Source organism: Mustela lutreola, chromosome 6 (genome assembly GCF_030435805.1).
Source record: "Mustela lutreola isolate mMusLut2 chromosome 6, mMusLut2.pri, whole genome shotgun sequence".
Classification (NCBI taxonomy): domain Eukaryota; kingdom Metazoa; phylum Chordata; class Mammalia; order Carnivora; family Mustelidae; genus Mustela; species Mustela lutreola.
In genome coordinates this window covers 53,764,905-53,784,308 of record NC_081295.1, presented here as the reverse complement: position 1 = coordinate 53,784,308, position 19,404 = coordinate 53,764,905, and the positions used below count along the sequence as shown (strand labels likewise).

The 19,404-nt window shown below is 39.1% G+C and overlaps 1 protein-coding gene across 3 annotated transcripts in view; it reads right to left on the bottom strand.

Moving 5' to 3' along the window:
* Positions 1-19,404, bottom strand: part of KATNA1 (katanin catalytic subunit A1) — a 37,104-nt gene that overhangs the window by 3,442 nt on the left and 14,258 nt on the right. For all 3 annotated transcript variants that reach the window (XM_059177280.1, XM_059177279.1, XM_059177278.1), the window contains 4 exons: positions 16,589-16,769; positions 5,327-5,448; positions 3,790-3,895; positions 2,756-2,914 (listed from right to left, as the gene is read on the bottom strand). In XM_059177280.1, the coding sequence (XP_059033263.1) occupies positions 2,756-2,914; positions 3,790-3,895; positions 5,327-5,448; positions 16,589-16,769 (568 nt within the window). The remainder of the gene's footprint in view (positions 1-2,755; positions 2,915-3,789; positions 3,896-5,326; positions 5,449-16,588; positions 16,770-19,404) is intronic.

The window sequence follows — 19,404 nt, the reverse complement described above, 5'->3', positions numbered from 1 at the left end:
TAAGAAATCCTAATTAAATTGCCATTTTTCTTTTGACAATACATTAATTATCGTAACTAAAGTTCATAATCATTTTTAAAGATTTATTTTATAGTGAGAGAGCACAAGTGAGGGGAGGGACAGAGGGCGAAAGGAGGACAGCGTGGGAGAGAACAGACTCCCTCTGGGCCTGGAGCCCAGCGTGGGGCTCCATCTCACAACTCTTGAGTTCCATGACCTGAGCCAAAATCGAGAGTCGATGCCTAACTGAATGAACCACCCAAGCACCTCCATAGTTATTATTATTATTATTTTTTTAAAGATTTTATTTATTTATTTGACAGACAGAGATCACAAGTAGGCAGAGAAACAGGCAGAGGGAGAGGAGGAAGCAGGCTCCCTGCTGAGCAGAGAGCCCGATGTGGGGCTCTATTCCAGGACCCTGGGATCATGACCTGAGCCGAAGGCAGAGGCTTTAACCCACTGAGCCACCCAGCCCCATAGTTATTATTTTTAAATGAAATATCCAATGAGGGCTAATTTCTCAGAGATTACCATAAAGATAATAAAAACAAGGCTTAAGGCACTGATGGCTATCAGAGCCACCACACAAAATCAAAGCCAACCCAGAGGTAAACAGGCAAAGGTCAAAAAGACATCCCCCCAAACATCTAAATTGTTAGATCCTGCTAGGCCTAAAAAGCTAAAGTAGATTCTGAAAATTCCTAACTGCATGATCCAATATATTATTCTTTTGGTTTAAACTCATTTGATTAGGTTTCTGGTACTTGAAAATGAAAGTTCTTGACAATCAACAAAAATTACACCATTAAGTTTTGGTTATGTGTTTGCTACCATGTCATGAGAAAAATCCTGGATTTTTCAGATAGTGGTAAGTGGCATTTGTATTTAAGTGGCATTTTTAAAAATACAGGCCTTGAAAAAGAGAAAAGAAAAGAACAAAAAAAGAACACTTGAAATATGTTTGCTTTGAGAGATTCAGGGCAGTGGGGCTGGGTCCTGGGGGAGAGGCAAGTCATCTACAGAGCAGACAAAAAAAAAGATATGAGAGGCAGTACTCTTCACTCCAGGAAAGAGTCTATATGATGAACAGGGGGGAAAAATTAAACCAGTTTTAATTTGAGTTTTAAATATGAGCCCTAATCAGAAGTCCCAAAGGCAGAAGCTCCAAACTGGCCAGTGACTCAGCCCCACTACTCAGCAGCAGGCAACTCAAAGTAGCAGATTCCAGAGAAGCAGGCACTTACTTAAAAATGGTTAACATCAGGGAAGCCAGTAAAAAATAAGCTGTTTGATAAGCCTTCATAACCCTCACTATAAAAAATAATGTAAATTGGGATTTTTTAAGAGGCTTCCCGGCACAGAAAAAAAATGGCTTTTTTTTTTTTTTTTTTAATATAAACTCTCCATTAGAAAATATATCAAATAATCCTGAAACAGAACTGCTACTACCGATTAGCCCCTATGATTCAGGCTCTACAGTAAGCAATTCACAGGCATTAGCTCATTGTGCCATCCGAACATTACAGAGGCAGCTCCTGTGTTACAGTCATCCTCTTACAGATAAACTGAGGAGCAGCAAAGGAATTTGCCCAGAGTTAGCCAGCTAGGAAAGAGATGACACAGGTGGGATCTGAAGCCGGGCCACTGTACCCTACAGACTCCAAACTTAGCTGTTCATTCTATTTACGTTTTAGAATTTTTTTTTAAAGGCTGCGTATTCTGGAATCCCGGCAATGTAATTCTCCTTCCCCTGAAGCAAAGGGCAAACTAATTTTTCAAACTCATCTAAGAGGCTCTCCACTACTACAGTATAAGCTACAGATTCCCCTACTACAGTATAAATTTCTGATAAACTATTAAGAACCTGTTGGAATTTGCATCCTGCCATATGAATTATCAAACTTGAAGGAGAATATGGGAATTCAAACAGGGAGAAACCTTTACAGAAAATGGATAACCTTAAATCTTAAGCGTTTTCATTTACTTGTTTTGTTTTATTCTGAGTCTAGGAAGTATGATCTAGTGTCATATTAACACAGTCCTCTAAGGGGTTGTCCCCAGTGAAGTCTTTAAAGTTAAGCATGCAAGTTCCTGTCCATATAATAAGCATAACTCTGTCCTGATACACGTAACTACACTATTTCTTAAATGAGGCAAGACTGAAATAATCAGTGAAGCTTAACAGAGTCAGAAGTCTAAAAAGCTGTTGAATTTAATCCACTCTACTATGAACTTGTTAAATTATAATTCCTTCTACTGATACTCAGATTAGTGGGAGCTGAAGAAGGGAAAAAAAGAAACTCAAATAAGAAAAGGAGAAACAATTCAAAGTCTGGATCATTAAACTTTAAGGTATTTAGCATAGTTAATAGACTGCAGAGATCTAACTTCCATAACGACTTGATTTTCACCATCTCATGTTACTGTTACAACACTGCACTTATCATATTATAAATAAGCCTACTGATTTAAAAAACAATAATTTCAAACGCCTAGAATAGATTAGGAAGGCAGATCCCATAATGTGAGCATGTCCATAAGCCAACAGAGATGGCTCTTCCTCTGGAGTAAAGGAGACACAGAAAAACTCCAGTTACTCATGTGATTCGTGGGTTCTAGCTTTGAGGGCAGGGGAATCACACTCTGGGCACAGTATCATCCAGCCCAGCTATTCTACACACTGGAGATAGTTACGACTCACTTCCATCCCTTTTAGAGGTAAAGAATCATTAGAGCAGTCTCAAACATTCACCATTTCGAAGAGAAGACGAACAAGCTTCTCAGACTCCCCTCTGTATTTGGAAGTCAGAGTTGACGAAGACACATTGAAGAACGTTGTCTTGCATTCCGTAGCTACTGCCTTAGCAAGGAGGGTCTTTCCTGTGCCAGGTGGGCCAACCATCAACACTCCCTGTTGGGGAAAATAATAACGTAACTGAAAGATTTACCTGCCACTGTTCTAATTCACAAGAATTCCATTACTAAGAATTAATTTTCAACTAACATAAAATATTAAGAAAAACAAAAATAAGCAAAAGGATACTTTATCACCAAGTTATTTTTTTCATTACAAAAGGTAACTACATTATTAAAAATGTGGAACTCAAATGAGAAAAATACAATGTTATAATACTGACATTGTAATAATTACACCCTAACACAGGTACCAATAGTATTTGGATACATTTCCTGCTAGTCTTTAGATCAAACAAACTGGTTTGTTGTTGTTGTTGTTACATAGTTGTACTCAAAGACTGTCCAGAATTTTGTAGCTCGCTTATCATTTAATATTTCAAGAATTTTTAATAAGTACAGAGTTAGCCATGACCACATTTTCTATGTCCAATAAAGTTTTTTTCAGTCTCTTTTCAGGTCAACTCATGACTTTTTAAAAAAGTATCCATTCAATACAGACAGATAGGTCTCAATTTCTTAAGGACAACAGCAAGAAGTAGAGGATACAAGTTCTGTAGCAGATACACCCAATGGAGTAGTTCTGCATTAGGCAACTTGTTCATATTTGCAAATATGAGCTCATTCTAAATCAACTTTCCAAAGATCACACTGTACCTATTTCTTACTCTAGGAATCTTGCAATAGCTTTTGGTCTAAACAAAATATGGAGTTACATATCATTTACTTCAAAATTTTCCTTAAAAAATAAATAAATAAAATTTGCCTTACTTATTCTTTCCCCTCACTTCCCTGCATAAGATAAATACTGGTTTTCTATAGCAAAGTACTTGCCGTTCACTTTGACAACACTATTAACAGTAATAAACTTACTTTCCATGGTCTCCTAATGCCCTTAAAGAATTCTGGCATCCACATTGGTAACACCACAGCTTCCTTCAGCAACTTTTTAGCTTCTACTAAATCAGCGATATCATCCCTGAAAGAGGATATATTTTATCAACACCCTCTTAGATCACATATTTAGCTGTAGGCACTCTTGAAAAACACAGAAGCACCGTTTTCCACAGCTGCCAGACTGCGAAGCCCCGTGCCTGGCACAAGTGAACTCGCACACAGGGAGGAGGCCTGCCACACCAGCCAGAACACATGCAGCACAACCTGAATCTTCAATTCCTGGCAATAATGATTTCCAACTTGGTGAATGACACCACTGGTCTACAGGCCCACTCTTAAATATTTATTATGCCATCTCATTTTAAATTCCTGCCCTGTGATGCTCATTTTCATAAACTCCATGATTTAGAAACAATGAGCCCATTAAAAAGGGGGGGGGTGCTCAGACAGTTAACCGTCTGCCTTTAGCTCAGGGTCCTGGGATGGAGCCCCACATCGGGCTCTCAGCTCAGCGGGAAGCCTGCTTCTCCCTCTCCCACTCCCCCTGCTTGTGATCCTTCTCTCGCTGTGTCTCTGTCAAATAAATAAGTAAAATCTTTTTTAAAAAGTAAGAATAAAAAGGGTGTAAAGCAGAGACAAGGCTCCAATATTGCTGCTTTGCCCCCAACCCTATTAAAATGTAGACACCAAGGATAAAGAGTATCACAGAGACTACTATGAAGTTACCACCAACCACCAGAAAACTCTTACTGCTACTACTATTACTGGTACATGTGGCATTTTCATGAAAATACATGTTTACTATATAAATACCAAATATCAAAAAATATTTTTAAAATGTCCCCCAAGTCATACCTAAAAATCATTAAGATTTTAATGAAAAATACATAGCAGAATGTACCTAATTTTGTGGGAAAGAGGGCCTTTTATTTTTTTTTAATTTAATTTTTTTTGAAAGGGAGCTTTTAGAACTGTGTGATAATTACATTTCTTTGATTAGATACAGTAAGTCAAGCTGAGAACCACTGCTCAAAGTCACAGAAAATAAAAGCAGCATGCATGGGATAAACCTATAGATAACAAGCAACAGTGGGGCATCTGGTTGGCTCAGTGGCTAGAGCACTGCAACTCCTGATCTGCGTAGGGGTTGAGTTTAAGTCCCACTTGGGCACAGAGCTTACATAGGAACAAAAAAACAAAAGCAAACAACACACATGCCTAAGAATCCGTGCCATTTCAGCATCAGAGGATGTCCCAAAAAGAAGAGATGTCTGTGATATAAATTATGAGATTTTTTTATTTAATAGAAACTTATTTATCGTTTGTTATTTTATTAAATAAAGATCTCAGACAAAAATCTGGTATAGCCGGAACCACTGGGTTTACATTGCAGGCACTCTCACTCCAGCCTCAAGGGCTGATGATCTTCAGTGCACGTAATGAAAGTAATGGTTCCCTTTACTTTTCCGAAAAGCATTATCAGCACCAGTTATCTTGCTGTTCTATAACTTACCATCGAACATTGGGATTCTGAGAAATTATATCTCTTTCCAAAGCTTCCACTAAGTCCTTATCATATCCGGTACTATCAAATTTACTTGTCTCTGGTTCAGTAACTGCAGCAGGTGATTTGTTCTACATTGGGAGAAGAACATAAGAACTTCTGATTGACTCAAAAATGATACTCAGAAACAAAGACTGGACTCCAGTGATATTTTTAAAAGAGCTAATATAATAGTACAAGTAACAAGAGAATCCAAGACTATTAAGTCATCCTCTACACCAACATCAGTTTCATACTCAATTTTTACTTTTACATTAAAAGTATGATGAAAGGGGATGCCTGGGTGGCTCAGTTGGTTAAGCGGCTGCCTTTGGCTCAGGTCATGATCCCAGCATCCTGGGATCAAGTCCTACATCGGGCTCCTTGCTCAGCGGGAAGCCTGCTTCTCCCTCTGCCTCTGCTGCCACTCTGCCTGCCTGTGCTCTCTCTCTCTCTCTCTCTCTCTGGCAAATAAATAAATAAAATATTTTTTAAAAAATATTTTATTTATTTATTTGCCAGAGAGAGATCATAAGCAGGCAGAGAGGCAGGCAGAGAGAGAGAGAAGGAAGCAGGCTCCCGGCCGAGCAGAGAGCCCAACGCAGGGCTTGATCCCAGGACCCTGAGATCATGACCTGAGCCGAAGGCAGCGACTCAACCCACCGAGCCACCCAGGCGCCCCTAAATAAATAAAATCTTAAAAAAAAAAAAAAAAAAAAAAGTATGGGGCTGCCTGGGTGGCTCAGTGGGTTAAGCCTCTGCCTTCACCTCAGGTCATGATCTCAGGGTCCTGGGATCAAGTCCTGCATCAGGCTCTCTGCTTAGCAGAGAGCCTGCTTCCTCCTCCCTCCCTCTCTCTCTCTCTCTGCTTGCCTCTCTGCCTACTTGTGATCTCTCTCTGTCAAATAAATAAAATCTTTAAAAAAAAAAAAAGTATGATGAAAGTGTTCAAGAAAAACAAAAATAATATGCATATGAATTGGTGAAAATCAAAAAAGTCAACACTTAGATGAACTGTTAAAGACAGATGGCTTATGTAGTTAAAAAACAGCTCGCTTTTTTTTTTTTTTTTTTTTAGATTTTATTTATTTCTTTGGCAGAGACAGATCACAAGTAGGCAGAGAGGCAGGCAGAGAGAGAGGGGAAAGCAGGCTCCCTGCCGAGCAGAGAGCCCAACGCGGGGCTCGATTCCAGGACCCTGAGATCATGACCTGAGCCGAAGGCAGAGGCTTTAACCCACTGAGCCACCCAGGCGCCCATTGCTTTTTTTTTTTTAAGATGTAATTTATTTATTTGAGAGCGAGAATGAGCTTGTGCATGTGAGCTGGGCAGGAAGCAGAGGGAAAGGCAAAAAATCTCAAGCAGGGACGCCTGGGTGGCTCAGTTGGTTAAGCAGCTGCCTTCGGCTCAGGTCATGATCCCGGCGTCCTGGGATCGAGTCCCACATCGGGCTCCTTGCTCCATGGGGAGCCTGCTTCTCCCTCTGACTCTGCCTGCCACTCTGTCTGCCTGTGCTCACTCTCACTCTCTCTCTCTGACTAAATAAATTAAAAAAAAAAAAAAAATCTCAAGCAAACTCCATGCTGAGCGCGAAGCCCCATGTAAGTCTCCATCTCACAATCCTGAGGTCACGACTAGAGCCAAAACCAAAAGTTGGATGCTAGACAGACTGAGCCACACAGGTGCCCCATCGATGGCTCACTCTTAACCACCTGCTTGGCCTTCATCAATGCTCCTACAACTTTGCTTTCCTCTGTTCCCACCCTGCTCCAAGACAGACACCATCCCCAGGAGCGATTCCTGCCCACCCTCCACGACTGCAGCCCACAGGGCCCCAGCTCCTAGGCCATGTACTGAAGTACTCCAGGGCACAATGGCAAGCTCACAGAGCGCTGCAAGATATTTTACATTTTTTAGTGAAACCCAGCATTTTCTGTTGAACTCTGCGTGAAATACCAGCTCCCTCTCTGTCTCTAGATTAAAACTGCTACATTCCTTTCAGTGATGCCATATTTTTGTCAGGCTGAGTTTCTGGCAGTTTCTGTGATAAGAGAAATAGTGGGAGAAAATCAAGGTGAAAGAGTCATTAGAGTGAAATATCTACTCTGCCTCTGAAGTCTGAGAAACTGAGCAGCGCCCAAAGTTATCTGAACTGAACTTCTGCACCGGTGTATGGGTATTCTTTTTGTCCTTGAGGGGCTGTGAAAACATCAGAGACACTCATGAATTTTTTAAGACAAGAAAATTTATGACGCGCTGCCTTACTGTGAACAGTCATTTACTTGGTCTTGTACAAGAATTCTTACCGTCTCATTAACATTGTTTTGCCCATATGTGCTTTCTCTGTCAGCAGTGCTATTTAAAGTCAGTATTAACATCTAAGCTTAACCAATATTTATATATTCAAAGGTCTTAACACTAGATGGTCAAAAAAGTGTCTTACAATACACATATTCACTATCCAATACAAACATACAAAATTCAAGGAAGGTATTGTGCAGTCTTTAGAAGGCTGGGGCTAGGGGGAGCCTGGGTGGCTCAGTGGGTTAAGCCGCTGCCTTCGGTTCAGGTCATGATCTCAGGGTCCTGGGATCAAGCCCCACATCGGGCTCTCTGCTCAGCAGGTAGCCTGCTTCCCTTCCTCTCTCTCAGCCCGCCTCTCTGCCTACTTATGATCTCTCACTGTCAAATAAATAAATAAAATATTAAAAAAAAAAAAAAAGAAAAAAAAGAAGAAGGCTGGGGCTCCTGGCTGGCTCAGACAGAAAAGCATGAGACTCTTGATCTCAGGGTTGTGAGTTCAAGCCCCACGTTGGGTACAGACATCACTAAAACAATAAAATAAAATAAACTTTAAAAAACAAATAAATAAGGGGCACTTGGGTGGCTCAGTTAGTTAAGCATCTGCCTTAGGCTCAGGTCATGATCCCAGGGGCTCACTGCTCGGTGAGGAGCCTGCTTCCCCCTTCCCCTCTGCCTGCCACTTTTGCCTACTTGTTCTCTCTCTCTCTCAAATAAATAAATTTTTAAAAAACATAAAATAAAATAAAAAATTACAAAATAAAGAAAAGAGAAGATGGTTATCTTTTAGGATTTATGCAGTTGCTGTTCATTCACAAATATTTACCAAGAACTCATTCTGTGCTAGCGGCTGTGGGGGACAGAAAGAAGACACTGTCCTTGATTACTGGGAACTCACACTGTGAGCCTAGGAAGACACAGATAGAAAAGCACTTTCTAGTTGTTTTCTTTCCTCCCACAGAACACAGTGCTGGTGGGATGTCTGCAGACAAAGCAAAAATGAATTTAAGCTAGGCAGAAAGGAGAAACAAATAATAGGTCACCAAAGGGAGATATGGAATTTGAAGTGCTGATGTTTTTGATAGGATTTTATTTCATTAGCCGAAATAGTACAGTTTCCTTTAAGCACATTATTGATTTAATAACTTGCTCTGAGTAAAAATGCTACAAATTACTAGCAGGTGAAAGGGAGTAGGAGAGGGGCTAAAAAGAACACAGTGTTCTTTCTGATGCTTAAATAAAACTGAAGATGAACCAGTTACCCAGGATTTAAATACCCAGGTTTAAAACCAGTTATTATGGGACGCCTGGGTGGTTCAGTTGGTTAAGCCACTGCCTTCAGCTCAGGTCATGTTCCCAGGGTCCTGGGATCGAGTCCCACATCGGGCTCCTTGCTAGGCAGGGAGCCTGCTTCTCTAGCTGCCTCTGCCTGCCACTCTGTCTGCTTGTGTGTACTCTCTCTCTCTGACAACTAAATAAAAAATCTTAAAAAAAAAAACAAAAACCAGTTATTATAAAAGCTGGCAACATTATACACACAAAATCCAAATCCACTATCTCAATTAAAATAATTTAAAGTGACAGCTAGACTTTAACTCACAGGAAAACAGAGTGCTATGGAGAACTAAAAATCCTGGCATTAGACATTTAACAAAGACAGGACTTTGAAAAGTATAGAGAAAGGAAGGCCAACCAGGGAATCTATACAAGGTGGTGCACCTTCTAGGTTTTCTTTCTCTTTCATAAATCCGGACTCAAGGTCAAAGAAGCCAAAAACCCAGAAACGCCATGGGCACTCAAAAACCCAACAAAAGCTTGCTCTCTCTAGCCAGAGGACCAAGAAAGAAGGAGGCTAGCAAGACGGAACTTCCAGACAACACTCTAATCAAAAGCACCTCAGGAAAGGCCGGATCCCAGACCTAGCCAGGCAAGCAAAAGCCAGGTAGAGAGCCTAGGCTTCCACCCTTGGGAAGCTGGAATGAGGTACTCTACACCTCCATTAGGGTATAACAGAGGCCAATTAGGGAGCTGGAATTTTCATCCCTGCCAATCAATGACAGGACTCCCACTCAGTAAGCAGAGATTACAGAGGAAGTGTGTGACCCACCCGGAAGTAACGGGGCACTGGGGTGATGTCAGAGGAAGACCTGCAGACTTTAGACAGGTCACTCCCACAACAATGTTACTGGAGTTCACACGGACAACTTCCGTCACGGCTCAGTGGTAATGGAAGACCCTTTCCCCCATTCAGTTGTCAACAGAGACTGGGTGGGACTTCTACTTCCATCTGATTGTGACCCCTCCCCCCATTTCCCTGATAAAGCAGTGTCAGAAAAAGTCAGGTAAAACAGTAGGTGTAAATAACACCTACAATCTCATAACATAATATGAAAATGTCCAGGTTGCAATCTAAAATCACTTGTTATATCAAGAACTGTAAAAGATCTCAAACTTAACGAAAAGACAATCAACACATGCCAAGATAGAATTTCCTGACAGATTTGAAAACCACCATGAATTTAAAATGCTTCTAATGAGCAATTATGAGCAAATCTGAAACAAACCAACAAAACAGAAAACTTCAGAAAGAAATAGAAGACCCCAAATTAATCCATTGAGAGTAATAAGCAAAACAACACCTTGCCTATAGGGAAAAACTATTCAAATGAGAGAAATTTCTCCTCAGTAAAGGAGGCCAGAAGGAGTTGGCACAAAACTGTTCAGGAAAAAGAACTGTTAATACAGAATCCTCTACCCAGCCTTCAGGGAATGGAAGGGTAATCAAAACATTCTTAGATGAAGGAAAAATAAGAGAATTTGTTGCCAAAAGACCAACCCTAAAAAACAAACAAACAAACAAACAAACGGTTAAAAGTTGTTCTCTAAACAGAAAAGAAACAATGTAAAAAAGACCCTTGGAAGGATGAAAGGACACAGTAAGTAAATATAGGGGTAAGTAAAACAGGCCTTCTTTCTCCTTTTGAGTTTTCTAATTTATTTAACAGTTGAAGCAAAACTTTAACACTCTGTGATGAGGCTAGATCTAAATGAGGGAGAGGAAATATTTAAAAACAATTATAATTGGGAGAGGATAAAGGGATATAAAGAGAAATAAGATTTCTATACTTTATTCAAAGTGGTAAAATGACAGTATCAATCAGCCAGTACAAGTTTTATACACATGATATCTAGATTAACCACTGAAAAAGCTAACAAAAAGGGATATACTCAAAACCATTATGGAATATCAAAATGTAATTCTAAAAAATATTCAAGTAACCCCATGAAAAGGCCAGAAAAAGAACACAGAATAAAAAACAAAACAAAAACCACATCAGAAAACCAAAAATAAAACAGCAGACTTGAAATCCAACATAACAAAATACATTAATCATAAATGGCCTATACACACCAACTAAAAGAAATAAGTGGAATAAATTAAAAACATGACTCAAGTATCTGCAATCATCAAGAAACTTGTCCAAATACAAAGATACAGGTAGGGTGAATGTAAAAGAATGGAAAAAGGTTTAACGTGCAAACATTAATCAAAGAAAAATAGGCATGGCTATATTAATATCAGACAAAGTCAATTTCAAAGAAAAAACCAAAGCCAACAACCAAAACACAACACCTTCCAGAGACAGAGAGGTATATTACATAATGATCCACAAGTGACTCCACCTAGAAAACAAAGCAATCCTAAATGTGAACGCACCGAATAACAAAGCCACAATATATGAAGCAAAAGCCCAGAGAAGTGAACAAATTGGCAAACCTTTACATATAGCTGGAGATGTCAACAACTCATCTCTCAACAACTGACAGAACAACCAGAAAGAAGATCAGCAAGGATACAGAAAAACTGAACAGCACCATCATCCAGCAGAATTTAACTGATATTAACAGAAAGTTCCACCCAACAAGGGCAAAATACACATTATTTTCAAGTACTCATAGAACATATTTCGAGTATTCACAGAACATATACCAAGACAGACCATATTCAGGGCCATACAACAAACTTCAACAACTTTAAAATAATTGACATCATACAGAATATATTCTCTAAGCACAAAGGATTCAAACTAGAAACTGTTATTGATAACAGAGAAGTAACACAATCTCTGGACTATCAGAAACTACGTAACACACTTTTAAATTGTGGGGTCAAAGATAAAGTCTCAAAAAATTTTTTTAAGTACATTGAATTAAAAGCTGAGTACTGAGAGGGAAACTTACAGCACTAAGTGCACAGATTAGGGAATAAATCTTAATAATCTAAACTCCCATCTAAAAATGTACAGTAGAACATCAGAAAACCAAATTATAAAAATAAACTCAAAAGCAAGGAGAAAAAAGGAAGTAGCAGTGATAAGAGCAAAGGCCAATGAAATGAAAAACAAAGAAACACAGGGAAAAATCAATAAAACAAAGAACTGGGGCACCTGGGTGGCTCAGTCATTAAGCATTTGCCTTTGGCTCAGGTCATGATCTCAGGGTCCTAGAGCCCCACATCAGGCTCCCTGCTCAACGAGAAGCCTCTTTCTCCCTCACCCACTCCCCCTGCCTGTGTTCCCTCTCACTGTGTCTCAGTCAAATAAATAAAATCTTAAAAACAAACAAACAAACAAAAACTAGTTCTTTGAAAAGGTGAATGAAACTGACAAATTTCTAGCAGCACTGAAAATGAAAAAAACAGAAAACACCAATTATCAATGTCAAAAATGACCTAGACTTACAGATACCAAAATAATAAAATGGAATCTTACAAAAAACAGTACATACATAAATCTGTTAATTTAGACAGAGGGATTATGTCTTGAAAAACCAACTACCACAACTCACAACTCAAATATGAAAAGATTATTTGAACAGCCTTACAACTACTGAGGAAATTGAATTCATAATTTTAAAACCAAAAAAGAAACATCCAAACCTAGATGTTTCACTGGACAATTTTCTCAAACATCTAAACAAGAATGACTAATCTGATACAGTCTCTTTCAGAAAACAGAAGGAACAATTCTCAATTCATCTTTTTTGAAAAAGGTATGAAAGCAATTCAATAAAATACAGCCTTTTCAACAAATGATGCTGGAGAAATTGCACAGGTACAACAGGCAAAAAGTGATCCTCAACCTAAGTCCACAACTTACACAAAAATCAACTCACAGGGACGCCTGGGTGGCTCAGCTGGTTAAGCGGCTGCCTTCGGCTCAGGTCATGATCCCAGCGTCCTGGGATCGAGTCCCACATCGGGCTCCTTGCTTGGCAGGGAGCCTGCTTCTCCCTCTGCCTCTAGCCTGCCACTCTGTCTGCCTGTGCTTGCGCTCTGTATCTCTCTCTCTCTAACAAATAAATAAAAAAATCTAAAAAAAAAAAAAAAAAAAAAAAAATCAACTCACAACAGACCATGGGCTTAAATGTAAAACATAAAATTATAAAACTTTTAGAAAAAAATAGAAAATTTTCAGGATCTAGGGCTAGGCAAAGAGTTAAAAACTTGACATCATATGGTACAATTATTTATAAATGGAACACTGGACTTCATCAAAATTAAAACCTTTTGCCTTATAAAAGATCCAGTAAAAAGGATTTAAAAAAGACAAGTTGCACACTGAAAGAAAATGTTTTCAAAACACATATAAACAAAGGGCTAGTACCTAGAATATATAAAGAACTCTCAAACCCCAATAAAAGAATGGACAACTCATTCTGACAATGGACAACAAACTTTAAGGGAGAGCACTGAAGAGCAGCACTCTGTGCTGTTTTCCTTTCCTCTAGTCCTCTGGACAGCTACTATTTAGAAGAGCAGACCAAGTCAATACAGAAAGATTGTTAGAATGTACTTATTACTGAAAAGAACAGATTATGATTCCACTTGTGCCCCGCCCCCCCAAAAACATGCATATGGAAAAGGATATACCATGGGATAAACAGATCTCAGGAGGGATAGGAATGTGAGTTTGAGGGTTTTTTTTACTTAATTCTATTTTTGATTTTCTAAAATGAATATGTTATAAAAGATTTTAAATAGGATAAAAATCTATTCACCTTCTATGGCTCAATGGTTTTATTTTTTTTCCATAAAGTTTTCTGACTACTACCAACTTCTGAGAATTCTGTTCTTTTTAGTCATTAGTTACTACCACTGTTAAGCAACTAATTATGCTATAATTACTTGAAATATATTAATCTGGTCTCCCCAAGTATAGTTGCTCAACAATGGGTACATATACTCAAGACACACCAGTTGACTTGGAGGGAAAACCCATTTTGTTTTTGTTTTTGTTTTTTTAAAGATTTTATTTATTTATTTGACAGAGAGAAATCACAAGTAGTTGGAGAGGCAGGCAGAGAGAGAGAAGGAAGCAGGCTCCCTGCTGAGCAGAGAGCCCCATGCGGGACTCGATCCCAGGACCCTGAGATCATGACCTGAGCCAAAGGCAGCGGCTTAACCCACTGAGCCACCCAGGCGCCCACCCATTTTGTTTTTTAAAAGATTTTATTTGTCAGAGAGAAAACAGCAGGCAAAGGAAGAGGGAGAAGCAGACTCTCTCCTTGGCAGGGAGCCCGATGAGGGGCTCGATCCCAGGACCCTGGGATCATGACCTGAGCCAAAGGCAGACGCTTGCTTACCCCACTGAGACACCCAGGCACCCCAGGGAGAAAACCTATTTTATATATTTGTTCTCTGCTGTCCCATACCCCGTGCTCAAAGTCCTGAGGATTTTAGCAGTTAAGTGAAGCCTACACTCAGCAGAGATACAGATAAGACCGCCTCTTACTGCAGCTAATCTTACGTTTATTTAGTATACTTTCTTTTCCTACTCTTGGTTGAAATAGCAGAGAACCAAAGAGTGGTGGAAACACTATACGTTTAAAAACTGACGGTTAGACTACTTTCACTGATAAACAAGAACTTTTTTCTTAAGTGAGTTTCCTTTTAGGGGATTTATTTTTGTCTTGCTTTTAACCCACAATTTCTACCTTTGCTTTTATATCCATTAAGGACAATTTTAAATATAGTCACCAACATCTGAAACATCTCATTTAATTTTTGAAAAAAGGCAATGGCAAAACTGTCTAAACCAACAGCAAATACAGGAAAATCTCAGTTACCTGGAATGTGTGGGAAATAGTAAAAGCTGACACTCAAGAAGTATGTGCTGGGAGCCAGAAAAAGCTACACACTTACCCTACGAAAACTCTAGGAGACAGGTGTTAAAATAATTCTATATAAGAGGAAATAAAACTTAGAAAGACTAAATAGCTTATAGTAACACAGCCAGAAAGAGCAGAGTTGGTGCTTCAACACAGGTCTACCTGTATCTAAAGCCCATGCTCTTAATCACCATGCTGTAGTTTTAAAAAGCTTTATGTTTTCGTGCCTTCCCAGCAAGATCATATTAATTTAATCTCTCTTGGATAACTGATTTGTTGAAAATTATTGTGCCAGAAAATGAGGAGGTACTCCGAGAACAATGAGTACATGTAAAAAAGAGATAGGATCTAGCTTCCAAGGTCACACTCCTCATATTAAGCATCAAAAAGATAGCAACATGATAATTCACTGAACCAAATAATCCATGACTGCATACTGATAAAATTGAATAAAGAGAAAGAGATGAAATTTTTCCTTATGGTAGGATACCAATTAATGTTTCTTTCTTTTTCTTTTTAAAATTTATTTGACAGAGAGAGATCACAAGTAGGCAGAGAGGCAGGCAGAGAGAGGGGGGCAGGAGGAAGCAGGCTCCCTGCTGAGCAGAGAACGGGGCTCAATCAAAGGACCCCGGGACCACAACCCAAGCCAAAGGCAGAGGCTTCACCTACTGAGCCACCCAGGTGCCCCAGGATACCAATAAATGTAGAAGAAATAACAGCATTAGAAAATCATGATTTTTCAATAATTACAGGAACAACATTTAGGCAGGCATCACTGGATGTTAAAACAAGTAGATGAAATTTTGATGAGAAATACGATATTTACATAGTCTCAAGGTATCTCCCCCCAAATTACTGTAAAGGGAAAAAAGAGTAACTTTATAGTGGAGAGCCTAGGCAGACCCCGCCCTAACGAAGCACTCTAATTTATCACAAGTAACAGAACAAATAAACATCCTGTGTCTCCTTATTATACACTGTAAAGAACAAAACTTTTCTTCAATGGTATTCCTGTCAAAAATGCACACCCCTCATCTAATCGCGAAGAAACATCGGAAACAGTCCAAACTGAGACACATTCTACAAAACTTCTGGGCTGTCCTCTTCAAAAACAACGGCCAAAAAAAAAAAAAAGAGAAAAGCTGAGAAAGATTTTCTTTATCAAAGAGACTACAGAAACATGACAACAAAATGTAGTGTACACTTCCCTACTATGTCCTTGCATGGGGATAAAATGAACTACAAATGTCATTACTGGGATAACGGGGCTAAATTTTAGGAGGGTCTGTGGACTGATACAGTACTGTATCAATGTAAAATGTATGGGTTTTGACAACTGTACTGTGTTTATGAGGAACAATGTCCAAGTACCTAGGAAATACACTCTAAAGTATTTAAGGGTAAAAGGGCATGCAGGATACCTACAATTTACTCTCAATGTTACAGAAAAAAAATTGTATATAGAGAGATGATAAAGCAAAACGGGTAAAATATTAATAATTGGTAAAACTGGATAAATTTATACCATTTATACCAACTTGTTTGCAAGTCTGAAATTATTTCAAAATATAAAGATAAAAAAAATACTCCAAAACGTTTGCTTAATATTGTGAATGGGAAAAATTCCAGTGTAAGTGGAATATGACTAAGGTTTTATTATGGTCTGGTGGTTTCAATGACTAAAAATTATTAACATTTATACAGTCTTCATTTTTAAGGTTAATAAATATTTCATTTGTGAAAACCAGTAACATTTACCTTTTCCTCTCTTCCTTTACTCTGTTCTTTCTTTTCCCGACAACGAACAGCTTTCCCTCTGTCATTGTGAAGATTGTGGGCAGATGAACGGTGAACTCTGACAGTTGTGCCTGGACGGTTACCATGTGGCTTAGGGTCACTGTACTGAGGAGACTGGCGTTTTCTAGGTCCTGGTGAGGGTCTAATTAGACACAAGATCATGAAAATCATAATGAACTGGAGGTGGTCCAAATACAGATGAACACAAATCACGTGCAAGTTAGAGTCTATGACCTAAAGAAGCCAAGGCAATAATGGAACCAAGATAGGACTGAATGAATGAAGTCACAAATCTAAGATCTGATATTTCTATGACACACAGTGGTCTGTGGTGATTTAACTAACAAGAAGAATGCACTGCAGTATGGTTATATGGTAGAAATAATAGAAGGCAAGTGATCATCACCTCTCCTTTGAGAGGCAGTCACTGGTGTCCATCAACGATGAATGAAAACTTCATCTGATTCTTAAAAACTGAAAAGACAGCTATTATCAGAGAGAGTTTTATCAAAAGAACCAGAACACAGGGACGCCTGGGTGGCTCAGTTGGTTGGACGACTGCCTTTGGCTCAGGTCATGATCCCGGAGTCCCGGGATCGAGTCCCACATCGGGCTCCCAGCTCCATGGGGAGTCTGCTTCGCTCTCTGACCTTCTCCTTGCTCATGCTCTCTCTCACTGTCTCTCTCTCAAATAAATAAATAAAATATTAAAAAAAAAAAAGAACCAGAACACAGCACAGGTACAGGATTCACATGTATCCACTGGTACATGTATAAGCTGACATTATTTTATTTAGAGTATATCACAGTCCTTATATTTTAATTAATAAAATTAAGTCATTTTCAGGGGCACCTGGGTGGCTCAGTGGGTTAAGCCTCTGCCTTCGGCTCAGGTCATGATCTCAGGGTCCCAGGATCGAGCCCCCCATTGGGCTCTCTGCTCAGTGGGGAGCCTGCTTCCCCCTCTCTCTCTGCCTGCCTCTCTGCCTACTTGTGATCTCTCAAATAAATAAGTAAAGAAAAGAAAAGAAAATCAGTGTAGAAAAGCAGAGAAATCAAAGTGATCTTCACCTATGTAAAGAATTATACAGACACTAACTATAGACAATGGTGAGCCTTCAGGAAGGATACTGGAGAGAAGGTGGTTCAGTGAATAGAAAATCTGAATACTAGCTCAAGAGGCTTAGGTTTTAGCTAACTGCTGCTCAAAGGTTTAAGAAAGATGAGTCCAGGGCTGAGAAAGATACACCGATAAAGGGAACAGAAAGCAGGGTTATCGGCAGGTTACAAATGTTACGGAGGCATGAGATGAGGGCCCGGCTTAAGGCAGTAAGCAATATAAGTCTGAGAGATACACTATTAAAAAAGATACTCCTAACCATGGAAAGTTGAGAATGAGGATTTGGCGGGATGATAAAGACAAAAAGGAATGATGGGGGTTTAATTTTTGGATTTAGGCACCTGGATAGCCAAGTGGAGCTATTTCTTTAAAAGATGTATTTATTTTCCTTTTACTAGAAAAATAACATAAAACAGACACAGAAATATAATCAAGTGTAAAGAATAAAAGTCACCTGTAACCCCATTACCCAGAGTTAACCACTAACATATTAGTCTATTTTCTTATAACTACCTTTCATTTAAACAGAACTGGAACTGTTATATACATATCCACTCATATTTTTCTCTAATCATATAAGGCATTTCCTGTATCATCACCTCATAAATGGCTTTTAATGACTAGATGGCAGTTACATGTAAAATATGCCACTTTCTATCCACTTCTTACTGCTAGCTATTCAGTCCTCCAAAAACTAATTTACTGAACTATCACTGTTGATTATGCACTTGGAACAAAAAAATTTCAAATGAAGTTTAATAAAACCTTTACTCTTACAGACTTATATCTGTGTATGTATGTATGTGCATGGAGAGGGCGCGTCAATGAAGACATCAGATGATGCTACATGCAGTCTAGAAAAATAAAGGAGGGTAGGGGCTCTCATCGGGGGCGGGGGGCATTTCAGGTAGGGTGGTTGGAGAAGGACTTTCTCAGGTAACATCTCAACAAGGTGAGACCTAAAGGAAATGAGAGAACAAGTCATGAAATGTCTGAGCTGAAGGAAAGGCATGTGCAAAGAAGTGAAGCATCTGTGTGTCTGACCTGCTCGAGGATGAAGAGTTGTAAGAACTCAGGTTCTAGAGTTAGTACAGAATGGGACCACATGTACTGCTGGAAGAAGATGGTGAAACTTCCGGTTTTATTGAGAGATAAGGAGATACCTGAGGGATGCTGGGTTTTAAAAGACATTTTAAAAGATTCACATTTAATAATTTTGAAGCTATTTCTAATCTTTGCTCTAAAAGGCTCAGTGAACCACCTCGTACAAACGTTTCTGTGCATGATCATAGAAGAGAACAGTGGGGGCGCCTGGGTGGCTCAGTGGTTTAAGCCTCTGCCTTCGGCTCAAGTCATGATCTCGGGGTCCTGGGATCGAGTGGGGAGCCTACTTCCCCGTCTCTCTCTGCCTGCCTCTCTGCTTACTTGTGATCTATCAAATAAATAAATAAAATATTTTTTAAAAATAAATAAATAAATAAAAGAGAATACTGGATCAGCTCAATCTTTTCTTTAAATGGGACTAAAATCCAGCTGATGACAAGGTCAGAATCACCAACAGAGTTTAAGAATGAGTAAGCTCTCCTAAGCATGAGTACAAATGAAGACTAACAAAAAATATAAAGCTTCGAGGGCTATCTAGTTGATGGAGTAAAAT